The sequence below is a fragment of the Nelumbo lutea genome, chromosome 3 (genome assembly GCF_056320005.1).
Source record: "Nelumbo lutea isolate HS-2025 chromosome 3, American lotus-T2T, whole genome shotgun sequence".
Lineage (NCBI taxonomy): Eukaryota > Viridiplantae > Streptophyta > Magnoliopsida > Proteales > Nelumbonaceae > Nelumbo > Nelumbo lutea.
This window is the reverse complement of record NC_142686.1, coordinates 15,730,107-15,748,443: the sequence shown is the minus strand read 5'-3', so window position 1 is coordinate 15,748,443 and position 18,337 is coordinate 15,730,107. Positions and strand designations below refer to the sequence as shown.

Here is an 18,337-nt window from a genome sequence, read left to right as displayed (position 1 = left end):
AACAACTTAGCATGGAATGATGAAATGAAGCCCATTTTTGAAAATTTTAGGAACCAGAGAAATCTGTGTGGCAATAACTGATGGGGTTACAGTGCACAGAGATCTTAATATGGTATCGTTTTGGATAGGAGGAAGGAATACAGAAGGTGCCCAATTTTGGGCTGGGCTCTGCAACTCAAGTCTCAACTCTCAAAGAGTAAAGCGTTAGAATCCCATAAAGGAGAGCTTGTCTGTCAAGGTAAGAGACATAAAAATAAGAAAAACTTCTACTCGCTTGGATTCACAAATTTATTTTTTAGTACATATAAGAATCTCTCACTCCTTTATCCACCTCTATCTGACCACCTTAAATTTAGATATATACATGTACAAACTGGCAAACCATCTAGGAAAAAACAGGACTTGTTCATAGTGTCATACTGTGAAAAACCAAAAAGAGAGAGAATGAAATTAGTTGGCTACTTGGGTATGAGAGCTCTAGGAAAGAACTTTCTCTTCAGAGGAGACCAGAACTGGGTCCTTCTCAGGCCTTCCTCTCTCAAAGTTGTTGCCTTGCCGATCTATAAGCAGTAAATGCCTGAATAGTGGACCAACGTGGCCCAAACCACAGGTGTTGGCTGCAAATTCAACTCAACCAGTTGCAACCTCCATTACCATTACCACCGTCTCAATGAAACACTTGCTCAACAGAACAATTTCCCATTATGAGGTCTCAAGGAAGTTCAATGATCGAGACAGTGCTGCAGGATTAGCTTGCAATACTAGAGAGGCTCCAGCCGTGTGATTCTTTTCTTCGCCCTTTGGTTGGAAGACCTTAAAGAGCCCCCCTGCACTGATTGAATCAGCCTTGTCATTTTTAATCCCCAGTGTTGACCATATGGAGCTCCTTGCAGCGTCACCAGGATCATCGATCCTCAGAGTTTTTGGAATCCAAAGGCACTTCTCTGAATTGCTCTCTTTTGATGGATCGGCTTTCTCTTTGTTATTTGATTTAAGAATGTTTCCATCTCTTGAATGCTTGCCCAATGGAGAATTAGGACCAGATCCCGAGCCCCCATTACTTGGAGAAGATGATGGTGGGGATATCCAGGGGATGTTCCAACTGGCTGGAAGAGTACAACCCCAATAAGTTGCCGTGGGATAGAAAGATACGGGAAAGCTTGAAGGGCAGAAGGCAGGAGGTGGGGGTACTGCAGAGCTCCACTGAGCCGAATTCCATGGATAAGGCCAAGGAGTTCCTGGAAAGCACGGTATCTGAGGAGGGAACCCATTACAATTCCGCATCATCGGATCTTGCAAACTTACCCTGTTCCCATCCTCTGTACAATTCGATGAAGTTATAGACGATCCACATCCACTAGAATGGTCATCCCCATTTTCTGCCCCACAGGACACTGGAATTCGCTGCTCTTCTGCTCTATTAAACCCATTCCTGGTGCAGGTCCGAATTGTCTTCTCTGTAAGATTCAACAAGGAAGCCATAGATTCACATAGAGGAGAATCAGAGCTAAATGTGAGTAAGGTGCCATTGGGTTTCAGTGCTGGGTGGTGAACTCCATCTGGGGCATCAGTTCGAGTGGTCTGGAGGGCTTCGGAGACTGAAATATGCCGATAATGTGTGGCAGAGTTCTTGTTCTTGCGACGGCCAGCACCCACAGGCACATTCCTCATGGTCCCACCGGCTGTCCAGTATCTCTGGCAATTCTTGCAGAAATGCCGGGGTTGATTGACGTTGTAGTTATTGAAGTAACAGAACTTTGTGTCCATGCTGTTACAGCGAGGACATGGCAATATCTTGTCAGGCTTCTTCAGGGTCTTCTCTTGTGGGATACTCGTAGTTGTCTCGTTCTGTTCTTCCTCAGTCTTGCAAGCTTTTGTTGTTGCAGCTTCCTTCTCAACTGAGGCGGTTTGGGGTTCATCAATCATCTCTGAGGAAGTAGCTGGATCTGTCAGCTTTTTCAGACTCGTAGGTGGTCCGCCATCTTCCCCCGTAGGCTTGGTCGGTTTTCCTCCTGATGGATCCTGAAATTTAGGACCATATCTTCCATGAGCAAAGAATCAACCATTGTGAACAAAGGAAACGAAGCGAGCAAATACCGAATTTCATGCATAGCTTATTAAATTAATATCCTCTTTTTTCCTCTACACATAACTGTTTAATATTTCACATCCAAGAACAAATTATGTATGCGTTATTAGAACAATGTTTAGGAATCAAGGTTAAAGGCTCCACCAGAATTTAATAAAAAACATATTGGAAATTTCAAAAGATAATCACGTCTAGTGCATTTAATTTGCACCATGGAATCATCTTTTTCTTTCGCAATTAGAGAATTATAGGATTAGGTACAGTAACAACACATTATAATTGAAAGAACATTGCTTGGTTTATCTTTGAACTGGTGCAAAGAAATTGAAAATTCAAATAATACATCATTTCGAAGGAAAAAAAAAAAAAACAGAAATAGAGAAAATTAATTCTTAGAAGAATGGGGTAAGTTGAAGAGAAGGTGAATAATAAACATGATATTATAGTAGTAATAAACAGTTTTTATATATTTTGTGATCGAACTTTCTTTGATGCGGAGACTTTAACAAAAATATTAGCTGAAAAAGTTGGGAAAATTTTGATCCGGAGATGCTTTTTTTTTTGCGGAAAACTAATTGAAGTTGTCAAAGCCGAAGATTCTCAAATTATATTAAATTACATATAAAGAAGAAACTACTGCAGAATAAATGATGAAGCATACTCCACTGTCTCCACAGTAATTGTTTGTCACAAAGTGCGGATTTTGTAAAGAAAATAAACTTTGAGCTGTCCAGAGATCTCTGCAGACTGCAGAAACCCATTCGATAAAGGAACAATTTTCCGAAGCAAAACAGTGAAGGAATTGACACCCAGTAAAAATAAAGGACCCTTCTGGGGCAATCGGGGGAGTAAAGACTAAGCAGAGAAGATTAAACATCAAGAAGAATGGAAGTGTAAGAGAGGACCTGAACTAAACCGGAAAATAAAAGAAAAAGGTTTAGACTTTTAACACACACTCCGAACTCAGAAGATCGCAACCCTTCCACAGGTACATCGTGAATGATAATTTACCAGGAAGCCCCAAATGAAAACTGAATACAAGATAATTAGTATTTGGTTTTGATGAAAAACCAAATACTAATTCCCTGTCAAAACTACGTTAATTTTGAAGTTTAAGGAAGTGACCGAATTATTAAAAGTCATTTGTCTGAGAAAGTTAGACCTGGATTTCTTTTTTTCTTTCTTTTTCTTTTTTCAGAGAAAGCTGGAAAGAAAATTGTTTGTGGCATGAAGTAAAAGAAACCCGAAAACAAGTAGTCCAAAAGCAAACCATGAAAAAGAAACACAATGTTCAAAATCAAACCGCGGAGAAAAAACACCTCATTTACAAATTTATCTAAAAATAGCATTTCCAAGTGAAAAACCAAATCGCACCAAAATAAGAAACTCGGAGAGAGGGAAGGAAACAACCAAAGTAGTTTAAAGCACGGAAAAGCAGAAAAAGAAAGAGAAAAAGGCCTCGAGAAAGATCGACCCATTGTTTTACTTTTCTGAAAAATGGGTCGTTCCTTCCTAGTTTTCAGCATCTCATTTGCATATGACAGATGGTGGAAAACTCTCCACTAGAAGACAGCACGTACCTTCTCCTTCTGTTGTCGCTGTTGTTCTGCTGCTGCTCTCTTTGATTTCTCGTCCTGCAAAGCCGCAGAAGAAGAACGATCCTCATCGAGTTTGTCTTTAGCATAAGCAATAGCAGTAGGAGCGCCAGAGATGGCAGAGACTGCCGAAGTCTCGTCGTTTGACGTGAGAGGAATCGTCTTCCCGAAGAGCTTAATCGCCGGGTCTTTTGCTTCCGACATTTTAGTCCACGATAGATCTGACGAACCCCAAAAAAATGAATGAAATCCGGATACGCTGGTTCTATTGCTTACTAACCTGAGTGTTGCCCGTCATGAGTGTATGGGCGTGGCTGCAGCTGGGCTGTGTTGTTCGCGGGAGGGTGGGCGTGTCGTCGTTTTGATGATGTTGTCGTCTTCGGCGTCGTCGTCGTCGTCGTCGTCGTCGTCGTTGTTTGGGATTGTCGTGATTTGCTCCTCCGTATAACGAGCTCTCGATGCCACGTAAGCAAGGGAGCAATTCTCAGCCACAAGTTCTTGTGGCCTTGCGATCTTCCTATTTGATTCCCATTTCTCTCTCTCTCTATATATAAAGAAAGTGGGTGCTAACCCCTTCTACGCTTCGTCAGCGCCCTCCCTCGCTTGCCGCTTTCAATTCCTCGCCTCTCCCCCTCATATACTCGCCACGTTCTTATGGTTCTGGTTATGGGTAGTGATCCGGGCACTGGGCACATCCCCGTTTTTATATAAACACCAAAGAAATACTTCATTTTTTAATTAATGAAAATGTCCTTGTCTCTCCATCCTTATAAAAAAAATGGGATGTATTCAAATAAAAAGAAAAAAAAATGTTATCTTTATAACTTTTTGGCATTTTTCTTAAGATGATCGCTTTCAATAAAAAAAAAAATAGTGATGATCATGGATTAGGTCTGGTCGGGCCAAGCCTGGTCAGATTTACACCTAATATAATTGCCATTGCCTAGGCCTGACCCAATCCAGGTTCCAAGCTTGGAACATAAGCCCCAAGCTTACAACTTTTACGTTTAGAATATTATATATATATAATTTTAAATGGCATGCTAAGTTTCATATTATAATATTTACATAAGAAATATATAATATAACATAAAATAGCATATATAAATACTAAAATTTGTAAGCCTGGTATTGGTCTGGTCTCGAATTAGAGGTACATTTGTCATAAAAAATATTTAATAAGCTTGATTAGACATTCAAGAGAAGTTTGATCTTGTAAAATACTTAAATACTCAAATACTTATGTTAATAATCACTAATGGTAAATTAATAGAATTCTAATAGAAGATGAGTTTTAGACAATAGAACTCACTGTTGGTTCATTGGATGTGTTGAAAAGTGATGGTGAATTTAAGCATGTGTTTAGTTTGTTGGACATTTTGTGATAAATGTTTATCAAAACATTATCATGTCATCACCAAATCAGCATTTTTTTACATCATATTCATCCATACGCATTGATATTCATAAAAGCGAACTTTGATTTATGTGTACACCAACCACTGAGGGAAGATTCATTTTAACGTTTCCTCTAATGATTGAGCGTTTATCCACTATTCCGCTAATGCGGTGCTTAGTGTTCATAAACAGTTTATACTTTTCTCAGTTTTGTATATGTTTGGTTTCATTTGCATTTATTGATGGTGCCACATAGGCATCTCATCATCAAATGCCTCATTAATTGCATTTGTGTGTATAGAAGTTTGCAAATCAGTGCACCTCTCCCATTTTAGGAAGCTTCATTTTGGAGCTTCCTAAAATGGGTAGGCGTTTATTGGCATTTTGCTGATGTGGTGCCTAATGGCGCCTATGTGTCATAAACGCTCTCATTAAATGTGTTTCTCAGCTTTGCAATGACACAAGTACAAAACATTTACTGAATAAAATTAAATGGAACCAAACACTCTCTTTGAAGATAAATCAAGTACAAACGTTTATTTAGGGCCTGTTTGGCACGTCTTTTGGTTGTTTACAAGCTGGGAAGACCGAAAATCGGTATATTTCCATTTGGCATGCAGAAGATTTAGTCGCCAAAAGACGGGATTCTAAAAAGACACGCGAAGCCCATTTTGGGCTGATTTTGAGAAGCTCCAAATGAAGCTTCCCACGTTTTTTGTGTTTTAATCTCGCACGGAAAGACATGCATTTATCAAACCAGATCCTATATCAAAAACTTAATGCATCTTTTGACTGTCAAAGCTACAAGACTCAAAATGACTTACGAAAGGGGCCCTTAATAAAACGAAAACTATACCAAACATATACTAACTCTTTAACAGAAATGTAAAAAAAAATGTCATGATGAATTTTGGATAAAAGTACATAAAAAAATTTCCTTATTTTTTTTATAATATATGGTAGTTGGAGCCGTGGAGGTCGTAGAAGAAATTGCTACTTGGCCCACTTTTGGCTTTGGGAAAAATTGAGTTTGGATATATATCCTTACAGCATTCATTAGTTTGTTACAGGCCAACTAGTAAGATGTGGAGTTGTCTTAATTTTAATAAAATATTTATTTCTATAGTGCTTATTTTCTTATCTAGTTTGATTTTTTGGGTTGATACGAATATAAAATGCATTTTAATATTGTAACCCACATAAAAAACATTTGGGGTATTTATTCCAACAGATTTTACAAATTCTAGTGGAATCGGGTTCACCCCTTTGATTTGTAGACACCCATAATAATTAAGCCTGTTCTGTCGATCCTACCCTCTAAAAAACCTGACATTTATTTCTTTTCCTTTTTTAATTTTTTCTTAAATAATCAACGAAAACTAAAAAAAATAACGAATGATATCCCATGATCAGGTGCATCACTTGCATGGTTGATGGATAGAATCTTGTTTAAATAATATATATTAGGCATGATATTAAAAAACTTGTAACCAATCAACTGTTATCATAAACGTAAACGTCAGGTGGTATTTATCAAAATTTATGGATGGGTTTTGATTAGTAAAGTTGTTTCCGATGCTATATTTTTCTATTGAATTATAAAATAATTATTATCTAATTTTCAAAAAGTACACGAATGTACAAACATATCTTTGAATCTAGTCCAGGAATCTGAAATTTGGCAGCCCACATAGAAGGACAAACAATGGTAACAAGTGTTTGCCACGTGACAACCGACGAGCTCTAAAGGAGCACTTTGTTTACCACGAATTTGGATACTGTCACGTGAGAAAACACTTGGAGTGGACGATGTTGGGCTATGGCCTATGGGCCGATCCTGAAAACCGTGTGCGACGCTGCGCGTACATGGTACTTACTACTTACCGACCGTCGGATTGGTATTAGAGGTACTCGACCTCATGTAAGGCCCGGTATGAGATCTGACGTCAAGAAAAAGACAAAAAAGAGAATGACGTACACAGCAATATTGAATTTGAAGCCGAGCTCCAAGTTTTCACCGAGTTTCTGCCGAGTTATTAATGACACACACACCCGTACGACTACGATCCATACCTACTCGGAGTGGTAAGTTACTGAACGGGAGGAAATCCAAAAGCGCGAAATTTTTAAGACGAAAGTCCACGTTGGCCCTTGAGGCCCACAACGACCCCGTGCTGATCGTAAGGAGAACGGAATGCAATAGGCGGCGCGACACGTCAGCCACACATTCCCCACATGACCCAGCTTTTTGAAAAGCTTAAAAGCGAAAAGGTCTCTGAGTCCCATCCTGGCCGTTCATCCGCTGCTCCGTGAAAGGACACGTGTTGGTAAAGAGTACTTCATTTGTGCGTTGGGAACATTAGAATCTTCAACTAGTGGCTGTCCTTTGCCTCGGTACACGTGGGTTCGAGTAGCCATTTCCTCGTGAAGAGCACGTGTCCCTGTCGAGGTAGAGAATAGAGATGAACAAAATCTTTTTCTTTTCCTTTGTAAACCTGCTGTTTATTTCTTTTATTATTTTCTTAATTCGTATAATTAGCTTATTGCTATTGGATGGATCGAAGGACAAGCAGACAAATTAGAGGGGGAGTGGGGGGAGAGACCGACATTCGACATTCGACAAAATGAAATTAAAACTGACTCATTATTAAGTAAAATTGATTTGGTTGGTTTGAATCGGTTTGGGTCAACTTTGTGAATGATTCTCTTGGTCTAAACAGTAAAGGATTCAAGTCTAAGAAAGCAAAGGCTAAATGACTGGAAATTAAAAATGACTTCATAGATTAAAACTGATATTTTATATATCAGAAATTTTATATATAATATGTATATTTCTAAAATAAAGCTAATATATATATATATATATATATATAAGTCTGTTTGGGTCGATTCGGTTTTGGTTTTCATGTGTGAAAATCGAAATCAAACCGAACCATCAGTTTATGTTTTTTGTAACCCAAAATCGATTGGTGCTGAAGAAAAACCGGTCAATTTGGATTAGATCAAACCGGATTGATTGGTTTGGGTCTCGTTATGAACAACCCTACCATGTTATCCATCACGGCAACGAGACCGAATCTGCTCCTCACACCTGGCACCTCACAAGTGCCTTACACACACATCTTATTCTGCATTGGGAACATTTCCCTTTGTTACTATTCACGAGAGATGTTCCAGTGGATGTGCCTGTGAGGCGCTCATTTGTGAGGAACAAATCCCATCACCCCCTAAAATAGAATTTGGATCATGTCCCAACACTGGGTCCAGTCTTTTGCAGCTTAGAACATCTTCCATGGAGATCAAGGAAGTGGCTCAATGTTGGGACCCTTTATTGGGATTAGATTTGGTTTCTTAAAATAAATATTTTAAGGCCTTATTTGGTTTGTGAGAATAGGGGTCTGGAATCAGAATAGGAATTGATTATTTTGATTCTAATTGTTTGGTTGAATGGAATCAGAGTTTCATTCTCATTTCTGTTAGAATAGCATTTCCTCTTATGGCCATTACCTGTTTCTTTTTTGGGAATGAAATTCCATTCCTGCTAATTCTAATTCCCATTTCTGTTTCTGTGTGAACCAAATAAATTATGGGAAAAGACCATTTTAATTCTAATTCCAAATCCAACTACTAACCAAACAGACCCTCACCAAAAATAAATAAATAATATTCTAACTATGGAGAAAATAATATATATATATATATATATATATATATATATATATATATATATATATATATATATATATATATATCTGAAACTCCCCATCACTTTTGTGAGATACTCTCAAGTATTTCACTTTTTGAGACCACCTTTCCTTAGGCCACTGTTACTTAACAAAGTGGCTCACATGCATCATTAATACTTGTTTAATATATCAAAATTAACCATGGCCTACCAATCAGTTTTATTAAATTATTTCTTTTTGATAAAAACATCCTTCATTTCTTTCCCTATTTTCTTTTCTTCACAGCACCTTGCTTTTTTTTTATAAAATAAGATTTAAACTTTATCTTTTTCCTCTAGATCAAACGAATAATTATGGCATGTTGACTTAAAGGATAGAGATGAGCAAAGTGGTATTAGAATAATCTCGTCTTAATTGTTTGTGTTTTAATAGAGAGAATGTATGATAAGGGATTCTTTGGAATTATCTAAAAATTCAGGGTATGATCAAGAAGATTTGGGGAAAAGTGAGGTGAATCCAAATAAAACCCTTATTTTAAATAATTATTAGTGGGGGCTCATGTGATGCATTAGATTTGTTATGTAAAGAGAATGTAAAACTTTATATTTTGTATTATTTTGTATGCATTTGTATTGTATATATTTGTGCTTGTACTTCTTCCAAACTGAGTCTAAGTCAATCCAAATCAACTCAAGTCTTATATTTCTGAGTTATGAATTTTTCTGACCACAGTCCAAATTGAAATTCTAATAAGAGTGGATGATCTCATATAAGGATGTCCATGGGTCAACTTAAATGGTAAATTTAATTTGACTCACCCTTAAAATGTAATACACAAATAGAGGGGCGAGATTAGTGGGTGTCTCCTCACACGTGTGTTCACATGGATGATAAATCAACAAGTTCTTAAATTAAAAATCATGAAATTTAGAAAAATAAAGGAATCACACTTTTTTTTTTGCTTTTGTTTGGAAAAAAAAATCTTATTTATTGATTAAATATATATGTATATATAGTTAATTTGTACTTGTATTTTGTGGGAATAGGCATAATATGGGTCAAGAAGATCCAGATTCACTCTTCACAAAACATTCATTGCATCAACATCAGACATGTGGAGAAACTTTTCTGTAATTGCATGTTGTCATTCATAGAGAACGCACGACTGCAACATGGTGTGAGGTTGGTATGAGGAGAAGCGCCCGATTCGGACAAAAAAATGAGTTTGCGAAAGAGAAATCAAAGTGAACCCAGATCTAATAGACGCAATAAAAGTAAACATGTTAAATTAACACTTGATAAATATTTTGATAACTGACAAAAGTGAATATGGTAAGGGACAAATGTTAAAAAAATTTTTAAGTGTTCATTTACCCACTTCCAAAGTTGTGCCTATCTGATCCGAACTAAAACAGTTGTAAATTTGAGATGTATAGGTTTATAGGGCCACTTAACCGAGTCCAGATTTCTTACCCACGAGAACTCTGTCTATGTTTATCGCAGCCAGATATAGAGCATCCTCTGCATAGTATTATGCAGGGGGAGATATTCTCAATTTACAGGGGATGGTGTATTGTAAGTAAGAGATCCGAAATCCACTTAACCAAAGAAGCTCACATTCTGCTCCAGGGCCAACCTTGCTGGAACTAATGGGTTTTGTATGACTCAATTGGATTCGGGTGTGAAATATAAACCCATCGAGGCCATACATTCGGGTCCCTACAGTCTGTCATATATGTCTGAGCTGTTTTTTATATAATAAATAAAAAATTGTTATCATTTTTAATTAGTTTTATTATTTTATTTTATTTTATTAATATCTTTATGTTTTATCCCACCTGCATCCCCTAGTTTCCTGTGTGGTGTCCCAAGTCCCAACACCACCCTCCGAGTTACAGGACGGGTCAAGTTCGGGGTAGGATGTGGTTTTATACAGGTTGTGTGGGTTCAGGATAAGGCCGACCCATACTCAACCGGGAGTACTAACATCCCTAACAAGTATCAAACTGTTAGTGTCCAAAACAAAATTCAAGAATCAAATTTAAACTCTGCTCAGTTACCAAAACAAAGATCTAGACTCTGTTTTAAGTTACCAAAAAAAAAATCTAAACTCTTTTAATCCCTTTTGGCCATCACCTGGTTAGGCCTATTTACGCAAGAGTTCGGTCAGTTCATTAATTAGGCCCAATTAGATCTCTCTCTCACCCACACCCGTGTTTGGTTTAATCAGAGCTTATGGTATTTGGCAGGTTTTTTTCCTCAATATTAAACTGGGCACTTTTTGAGCAGTAATTGGTCATTTTAGGCTATGTTTGGTTTAAAGGAAAAGGAAGGGAAATGTAAGGAAACTTTCACAAATCTTGTAAATTTTCCTGCTTTTCCCTTTTTTTGCTTACTTTTTCCTTCAAACCAAACACAACCTTTTTTTATTTTTCATTTACGTCAAGCAGTAATTTTTTGAAGTTCCAAGGTAGACAAATTTATGTAATTTCCTATGGTTAATGAATGTTTGGATTTAATATCAAAGTATTCTATATTCTCTATTTCTATGATTTCTTTGGAAATTATATGATTCTTTGGATTTAGTTTCCTCAACAGTGTACATGAAATTTGTTACCACAAGCACAAGCATAGCATGCAACCACATTGGAATCGGAGACAAGCTTATGTAACTTTGTATACAGAGCGCATTCAAGCGTGCAACCACATGCACAACATGAAAGTAATAATATATCAAGGGAGAAAGACAAAAGAATAAAATACAAGCTCCCTAACCCAATATTATCAAGGAAGCTTAAGTCAAGGTTTTCCTGTTTCTCAACATATTAATAATCCCAATATATATTCAGCTTTCGGTATTATCATGAAATCCCAGTATACTCTTCCCTATTTTTTTGTTCATGTTCAATAACAAATTAAAACAGGTACTCCATAGAATCCAAAGACAAATACCTAAAGGGACCGGAGCAGTATAGGGGCACAGCAAGGCGGAAAAGAAGCATCTCGACACCGACAGTAATCTGCTGATTAATAAACCCTTCAGAGCTTGCATGAATGGCACCTTCGAGCAAATCATGAAGAAAACTAATTTTAGATCCACCGTACCGGTTAATGCTCTAGAATCGGAGAAAACACAACTGAATCAACCACTTTAAAGAAGAAGAAGCCTTACCTTTTCCTTCTTCGTCAAAAGCCTTTCTCAATCTATCGATTTCTAAAAACGTTTTTGCTAGAAGAAGGAGAACTCGTCGAACACACGAAGTAGAAGGCGGGAGTGAAAGTATTTGGATCGTTGCACTCTCTCTCTCTCAAACACAGAAGGCCAATTATTTAGACCGGTTCAAGTCCAGTTCAAATGCAAAAGTGCCACATTTATTCTCAAAGACTATCAACCAAATTTTTATTTTCTTTATTTTACTTTCCTAGGCAACGGTCTTAGGGCTGTTCACGGGTTGGGTTTGGTCAGTTTACTGATGTTTTTCCAATCGATTCAACCTGAATGGGTTACCTGAAATTGAAACCGAAATCGACCCTGTGTTAAACAAAACCGACCTGATTGGTTTGAATCGGTTTGGGTTGGTTTCGGCTCTACTTAGTGGTCACTTAAAGTTAGGTTGTAACTAGGATAGAGACAAGTTAGTTAAGTAGGAACTAAGTAGGTTGTAACTACTAAATAGGAACTAACTACTAAGTCGGTTCGATTCAGGTTTTTATAACCCGAAACCGACCGATGCTGAAGAAAACCCGACCGACTCGGGTTGGGTCGGTCCAAGTTGGTCGGTTTGGTCGGGTTGGGTCTTCTTATGAACAACCCTAACGGTCTTTATAATAATGCCAGCTCAATTGTCTATATAGTGAACTTAATTATATACTTCCATCGGTGAAGTGATTGGAAAATATATGATCTAACTATGTAAAAGTTAAGGATAAGTTTGTGGAGGCAAATCTATTAAAGTCCTGTTCGCTTTTCGTTAAGTTACTTATTTGGGTAAATGCAATTACATGGGTAAGTTTTTCTTGGAAAACACTTACCCAAATAAGTGCATTTACCCATGTTCTTTTACTTTCCAAGTAAATAAGATAATGACCATTTTAGCCATATAAACCCATTATTAAAAAGAACATTTTTGTCCCATTCAAGTATTGGTAATTTTCCTCCTATGAGGGAAAGTTATTTACCCACATAGGAGATGGGTATCATTTACACACGAAAGTGATACATAAAAAAATAAACTTCCTCCCATCCCCATATAAAACTATAAAGAACATGAGATTCTTGATTAATGAGAACCAAAATCCAATTGACCAACTTTCCCTTTATCCAAATCAAAAAAGAATGCCCCCTAATTAATAAACGGTGGGATAAGTGTTTGGAGGAAAAACCCATTCCCCATCACATCAACAAATCCTAAGGTCAACAGAATGGGACGCCTAATTAAGTAGGTATCATTATTTGCACAACGACTGGTTTCAACATTCCTCTTTCATAAATATGGAGCCTTTGTCCCCTTGCTTTATTACCACTGTCTCCTTGGTGTTTTGCTCGGAAATTGTAGTCGGATGCCAAACACATTGAATTGAATAAAATATATCGTGCAAACAAATTACCAAATTAATCAGGAGCATTGGTCCATTTTCGAATGGTTAATTTACAAATACTTGAATAAAGAAGATACACCAGCTCATCTTAGATTCCCAAGCGATTATTATATATATATAGAGAGAGAGAGAGATAGTTATGCTGCATCTGATCTTGGCTGAAACTGAAAAAGTACTGATCCATAAGAACGTGTTTGGAGATTGAAGAGTTGCACCAAACTCTTAAAAATAATTTTATTGCATGCTTCAAACTGATGAGACTAACCAATCTGATCAATTCAATTTGAGTTGGTCAGTTTTCTAGTATTTCTACTCAGTTTTGTTTCAACAATTTTCCAATCCAATCAAGTTGGATCAGTTTTGCTTTGGCCATTTATAAATCGACTAAAATTGAACGACTTGACCATAGATATATATTAATATTTTATATTTTAAATATAATATTTTGATATGGGAAAGTGGGAAATTTTCTATATTTATTAGTCTAAAATATTTTATATCATAAATTTAATTTTTAAATTTATTTTTTAATAACACCACTATAATTTTTTTTTTAATTTAAATTCAAGTTTTCAAGTTTAAATCTTTTAAACCGATTGACCAAACAAAAAATCAACCATAATCGATACAATCCAAGTGGGCCAGTTTTCACAAATGGTCAGTCAGTTTTGGGTGACCAATTCCCCAACCTAACCAAGTCGATTTGGTTGGCCAAACAACCAACAACCGAATCAAACCAACCGGTGAACATTCCTAATTTTGGCTAAATTAACAACTTAATCTCTAATAATAGTAGTTTAATCTCCAATAATTATTGAAAATTTAAAGCGAAAATGCATTATTGTTGAAAATATATTGATAAAAAATATAATAAATAATTAATAAAAATATAATAAATATAATAAATTAAATTGAAAAAGTTCAATAATAGTAGTATAATCCACAACAATTATTGAAATTTTTTTGTTAAATAAAAAAAACAATAATAAATTTATACATAATTATTCAAAATATATTTATCACAAAAAACAATAAATAATTATTGAAATGCAATACATATTAACTTTAGTATATATAATTATATAATAAATATAGGTTGAGACATTAAAATTAGGGCAAATTTCTTAAACAACCCCTAAGATTTAGGAAATTGATTAACTATACCCTCACTATTTCAATATTGTCTTAAAGCACCCTTATTGTTTTTAACAATTGTCTTCATTGTTAAATTGTAACGAAAAAAATAAAATGTTGGATTTACCATCCATTGTTTCTCAAATTTTCAAAATAAAACCCAACTGCTAAAAAGGAACAAGGAAACAAGGTTTTTCTTGTATGAGTAGTGAACACGTTGTTGCTTTGGTCATGGCAACGAATGAAGTCAGCTAGAGATGGGGATTCTATCGCTAGACGTTTTCTCAAGCCACCTAACATTTGTGAAAATATATTTATCACAAAAAACAAAAAACTAATTATTGAAAATATTAATAAGTATTAATTTTAGTATATATAAATATAAATATATAATAAATATAGATTAATAATTGAGAATTATTATCAACAAATATTAATCTTTCTGACAGTTACTTTCTAGAATTATTAATTTATAGAAGTGAAAATAGTTATTTAAATTATTATTTATTTATTTAAATATTATTATTTAAATATGAAAATATTAATTATTTATAGAATTCAATTATCCATAAAATTATAATTTATACTATTATTACATAATTTATTTATTAATTTTATAAAATATGAAATTATTATTATTTTGAATATTTTAATATTTATTTATTTTAAAGTTATTGCATAATATTAAATATTTTTATGTAATTATCTAGATATTTTAATGCTATATTATTTAATATATTTAGTTATTGAAATATTTAAATAATATTTTATTTTTTAGTGTTAAAATTTCATTATTTTAATTACATTTAAATTGAATAATTCAAACAATCATAATTTATATTGTGTGTACATAATTTCATAATGAATTTTGTAAAAATACAAAATTATTAATAATCTGACTATTATTAAATCTATTTTAATTAATTTTTGTGTTTTTAATAAATATTTTAATGTTAATATAATTTCATTAGAATATTTAAATATTTTCTTAGTTTTTTTAATTCAAACTTTCTTTAGATAGATATAGATAAAAAGTAAAAATATAAAATTATTTGACTATCATTAAATCTATTGTAATTATTTTTTGTTTTCTTAATAAATATTATAATGTTATTATATAATTTCATTAATACATTTAAATAAATTTCAAAATTTTTAATTTAAACCTTCTTTAGATATATATGGATAAAATGTGGGGGAGGCGAAAAATACGATTTAGAAATAATTTAGTAGAAAGTGGAGGATAGTGAGGAAGGTAGCTTAGGAGAAATTTTAGGAGAGGGAGTTATTTAGGCTATTGGGAAGTGTGTGTGTGTGGGGGGGGGGGGGGGGAGAGAGTGAGAGAGAGAGAGACTTCAGGTTTATTTTGGGAAGGAAAAGCATCTCATTGATTGTGTCAAAAATGATGTGGAATAAAAAAAGTAAAAGATGAGAAAATTTCTAGATTGTTGTGTTTTAGACTTTTAGTATATATGCGATGCATGGGATTTGTTAAGAAAAAGATGAACAATAGTAACACATAATAAATATATAATAAATATATTAATAAGTATTAATTTTAGTATATATAAATATAAATATATAATAAATATAGATTAAGAATTTAGAATTATTATCAACAAATATTAATCTTTCTGATAGTTACTTTCTAGAATTATTAATTTATAGAAGTGAAAATAGTTATTTAAATTATTATTTATTTATTTAAATATGAAAATATTAATTATTTATAGAATTCAATTATCCATAGAATTATAATTTATACTATTATTACATAATTTCTTTATTAATTTTATAAAATATGAAATTATTATTATTTTGAGTATTTTTAATTTTATTTATTTTAAAGTTATTGCATAATATTAAATATTTTTATGTAATTATTTAGATATTTTAATGCTCTATTATTTAATATATTTAGTTATTGAAATATTTAAATAATATTTTATTTTTTAGTGTTAAAATTTCATTATTTTAATTACATTTAAATTGAATAATCCAAACAATCATAATTTATATTGTGTGTACATAATTTCATGATGAATTTTTTAAGAATACAAAATTATTAATAATTTGACTATTATTAAATCTATTTTAATTAATTTTTGTGTTTCTAATAAATATTTTAATGTTAATATAATTTCATTAGATTATTTAAATATTTCCTTAGTTTTTTTTTTAATTCAAACTTTCTTTAGATATATATAGATAAAAAGTAAAAATATAAAATTATTTGACTATTATTAAATCTATTGTAATTATTTTTTGTTTTCTTAATAAATATTGTAATGTTATTATATATTTCCATTAAAACATTTAAATAAATTTCAAAATTTTTAATTTAAACTTTCTTTAGATATATATAGATAAAATGTGAGGGAGGCAAAACATAGGAATTAGAGATAATTTAGTAGAAAGTGGAGAATAGTGAGGAAGGTAGCTTAAGAGAAATTTTAGGAGAGGGAGTTATTTAGGCTATTGGGAACGTGTGGGGGAGAGAGAGAGAGAGAGAGAGAGAGAGACTTCAGGTTTTGTTTGGGAAGGAAAAGAATCTCATTGATTGTGTCAAAAATGATATGGAATAAAAAAAGTAAAAAATGAGAAAATTTCTAGATTGTTGTATTTTAGACTTTTAGTATATATGCGATGCACGAGATTTGCTAAAAAAAAAGATGAACAATAGTAACAAATAATAAATATATTAATAAGTATTAATTTTAGCATATATAAATATAAATATATAATAAATATAGATTAAGAATTGAGAATTATTATCAACAAATATTAATCTTTTTGACAGTTACTTTCTAGAATTATTAATTTATAGAAGTGAAAATAGTTATTTAAATTATTATTTATTTATTTAAATATGAAAATATTAATTATTTATAGAATTCAATTATCCATAAAATTATAATTTATACTATTATTACATAATTTCTTTATTAATTTTATAAAATATGAAATTATTATTATTTTGAGTATTTTTAATTTTATTTATTTTAAAGTTATTGCATAATATTAAATATTTTTATGTAATTGTTTAGATATTTTAATGCTCTATTATTTAATATATTTATTTATTAAAATATTTAAATAATGTTTTATTTTTTAGTGTTAAAATTTCATTATTTTAATTACATTTAAATTGAATAATCCAAACAATCATAATTTATATTGTGCCTACATAATTTCATAATGAATTTTGTAAAAATACAAATTTATTAATAATTTGACTATTATTAAATCTATTTTAATTAATTTTTGTGTTTTTAATAAATATTTTAATGTTAATATAATATCATTAGAATATTTAAATATTTCCTTAGTTTTTTTTAATTCAAACTTTCTTTAGATAGATATAGATAAAAAGTAAAAATATAAAATTATTTGACTATTATTAAATCTATTGTAATTATTTTTTGTTTTCTTAATAAATATCGTAACGTTATTATATAATTTCATTAAGATTTTCCTGCATCCTTTCTTGTCTATCCTACCCAAGCACATGATTCAAGGTGGTTTGTTTTCTTCATACACAATCATAATTTATATTGTGTGTACATAATTTCATAATGAATTTTGTAAAAATACAAACTCCCCAACCTAACCAAGTCAATTTGGTTGCCAAAACAGCCTACAGTCAAGTTGAACCAACCCTTGAACACTCTTAATTTCAACTAAATTAATAGTCCAATCTCTAATTAATAACAATAGTTTAATCTCCAATAATTATTGAAAATCTATAGCAAAAGCACACACTTAATGAAATAATAGTTTAATATCTAATAAATATTAATCAATAAATTGTAAAAAAAATACAATAAGTACAAAAA

At 32.6% G+C, this 18,337-nt stretch overlaps 1 protein-coding gene across 2 annotated transcripts; it reads right to left on the bottom strand.

Moving 5' to 3' along the window:
• Window positions 1-254: 254 nt before the first annotated feature.
• Window positions 255-4,497, bottom strand: LOC148863165 (cyclic dof factor 1-like). Of its 2 annotated transcripts, none has more exons than XM_088979637.1 (2): window positions 3,670-4,497; window positions 255-2,022 (listed from the first exon to the last, which is right to left on the bottom strand). In XM_088979637.1, the coding sequence occupies exons 1-2, from the start codon at window positions 3,886-3,888 to the stop codon at window positions 703-705; spliced, it is 1,539 nt and encodes a 512-aa protein (XP_088835763.1). In that variant the 5' UTR covers window positions 3,889-4,497; the 3' UTR covers window positions 255-702. The 2 variants fall into 2 exon arrangements, with proteins under 2 accessions (XP_088835763.1, XP_088835764.1); XM_088979638.1 differs by lacking the exon at window positions 3,670-4,497 and adding an exon at window positions 2,751-3,649.
• Between the last annotated feature and the right edge of the window lie 13,840 nt (window positions 4,498-18,337).

What these genes read in the sequence shown, in the direction of transcription:
- LOC148863165 (XM_088979637.1), bottom strand. Translation starts at nt 3,888, where the DNA reads ATGTCGGAAGCAAAAGACCCGGCGATTAAGCTCTTCGGGAAGACGATT. An exon ending in AGCGACAACAGAAGGAGAAG is followed by an intron (nt 2,023 to 3,669) that starts GTACGTGCTGTC and finishes CCTAAATTTCAG; the next exon opens with GATCCATCAGGAGGAAAACC.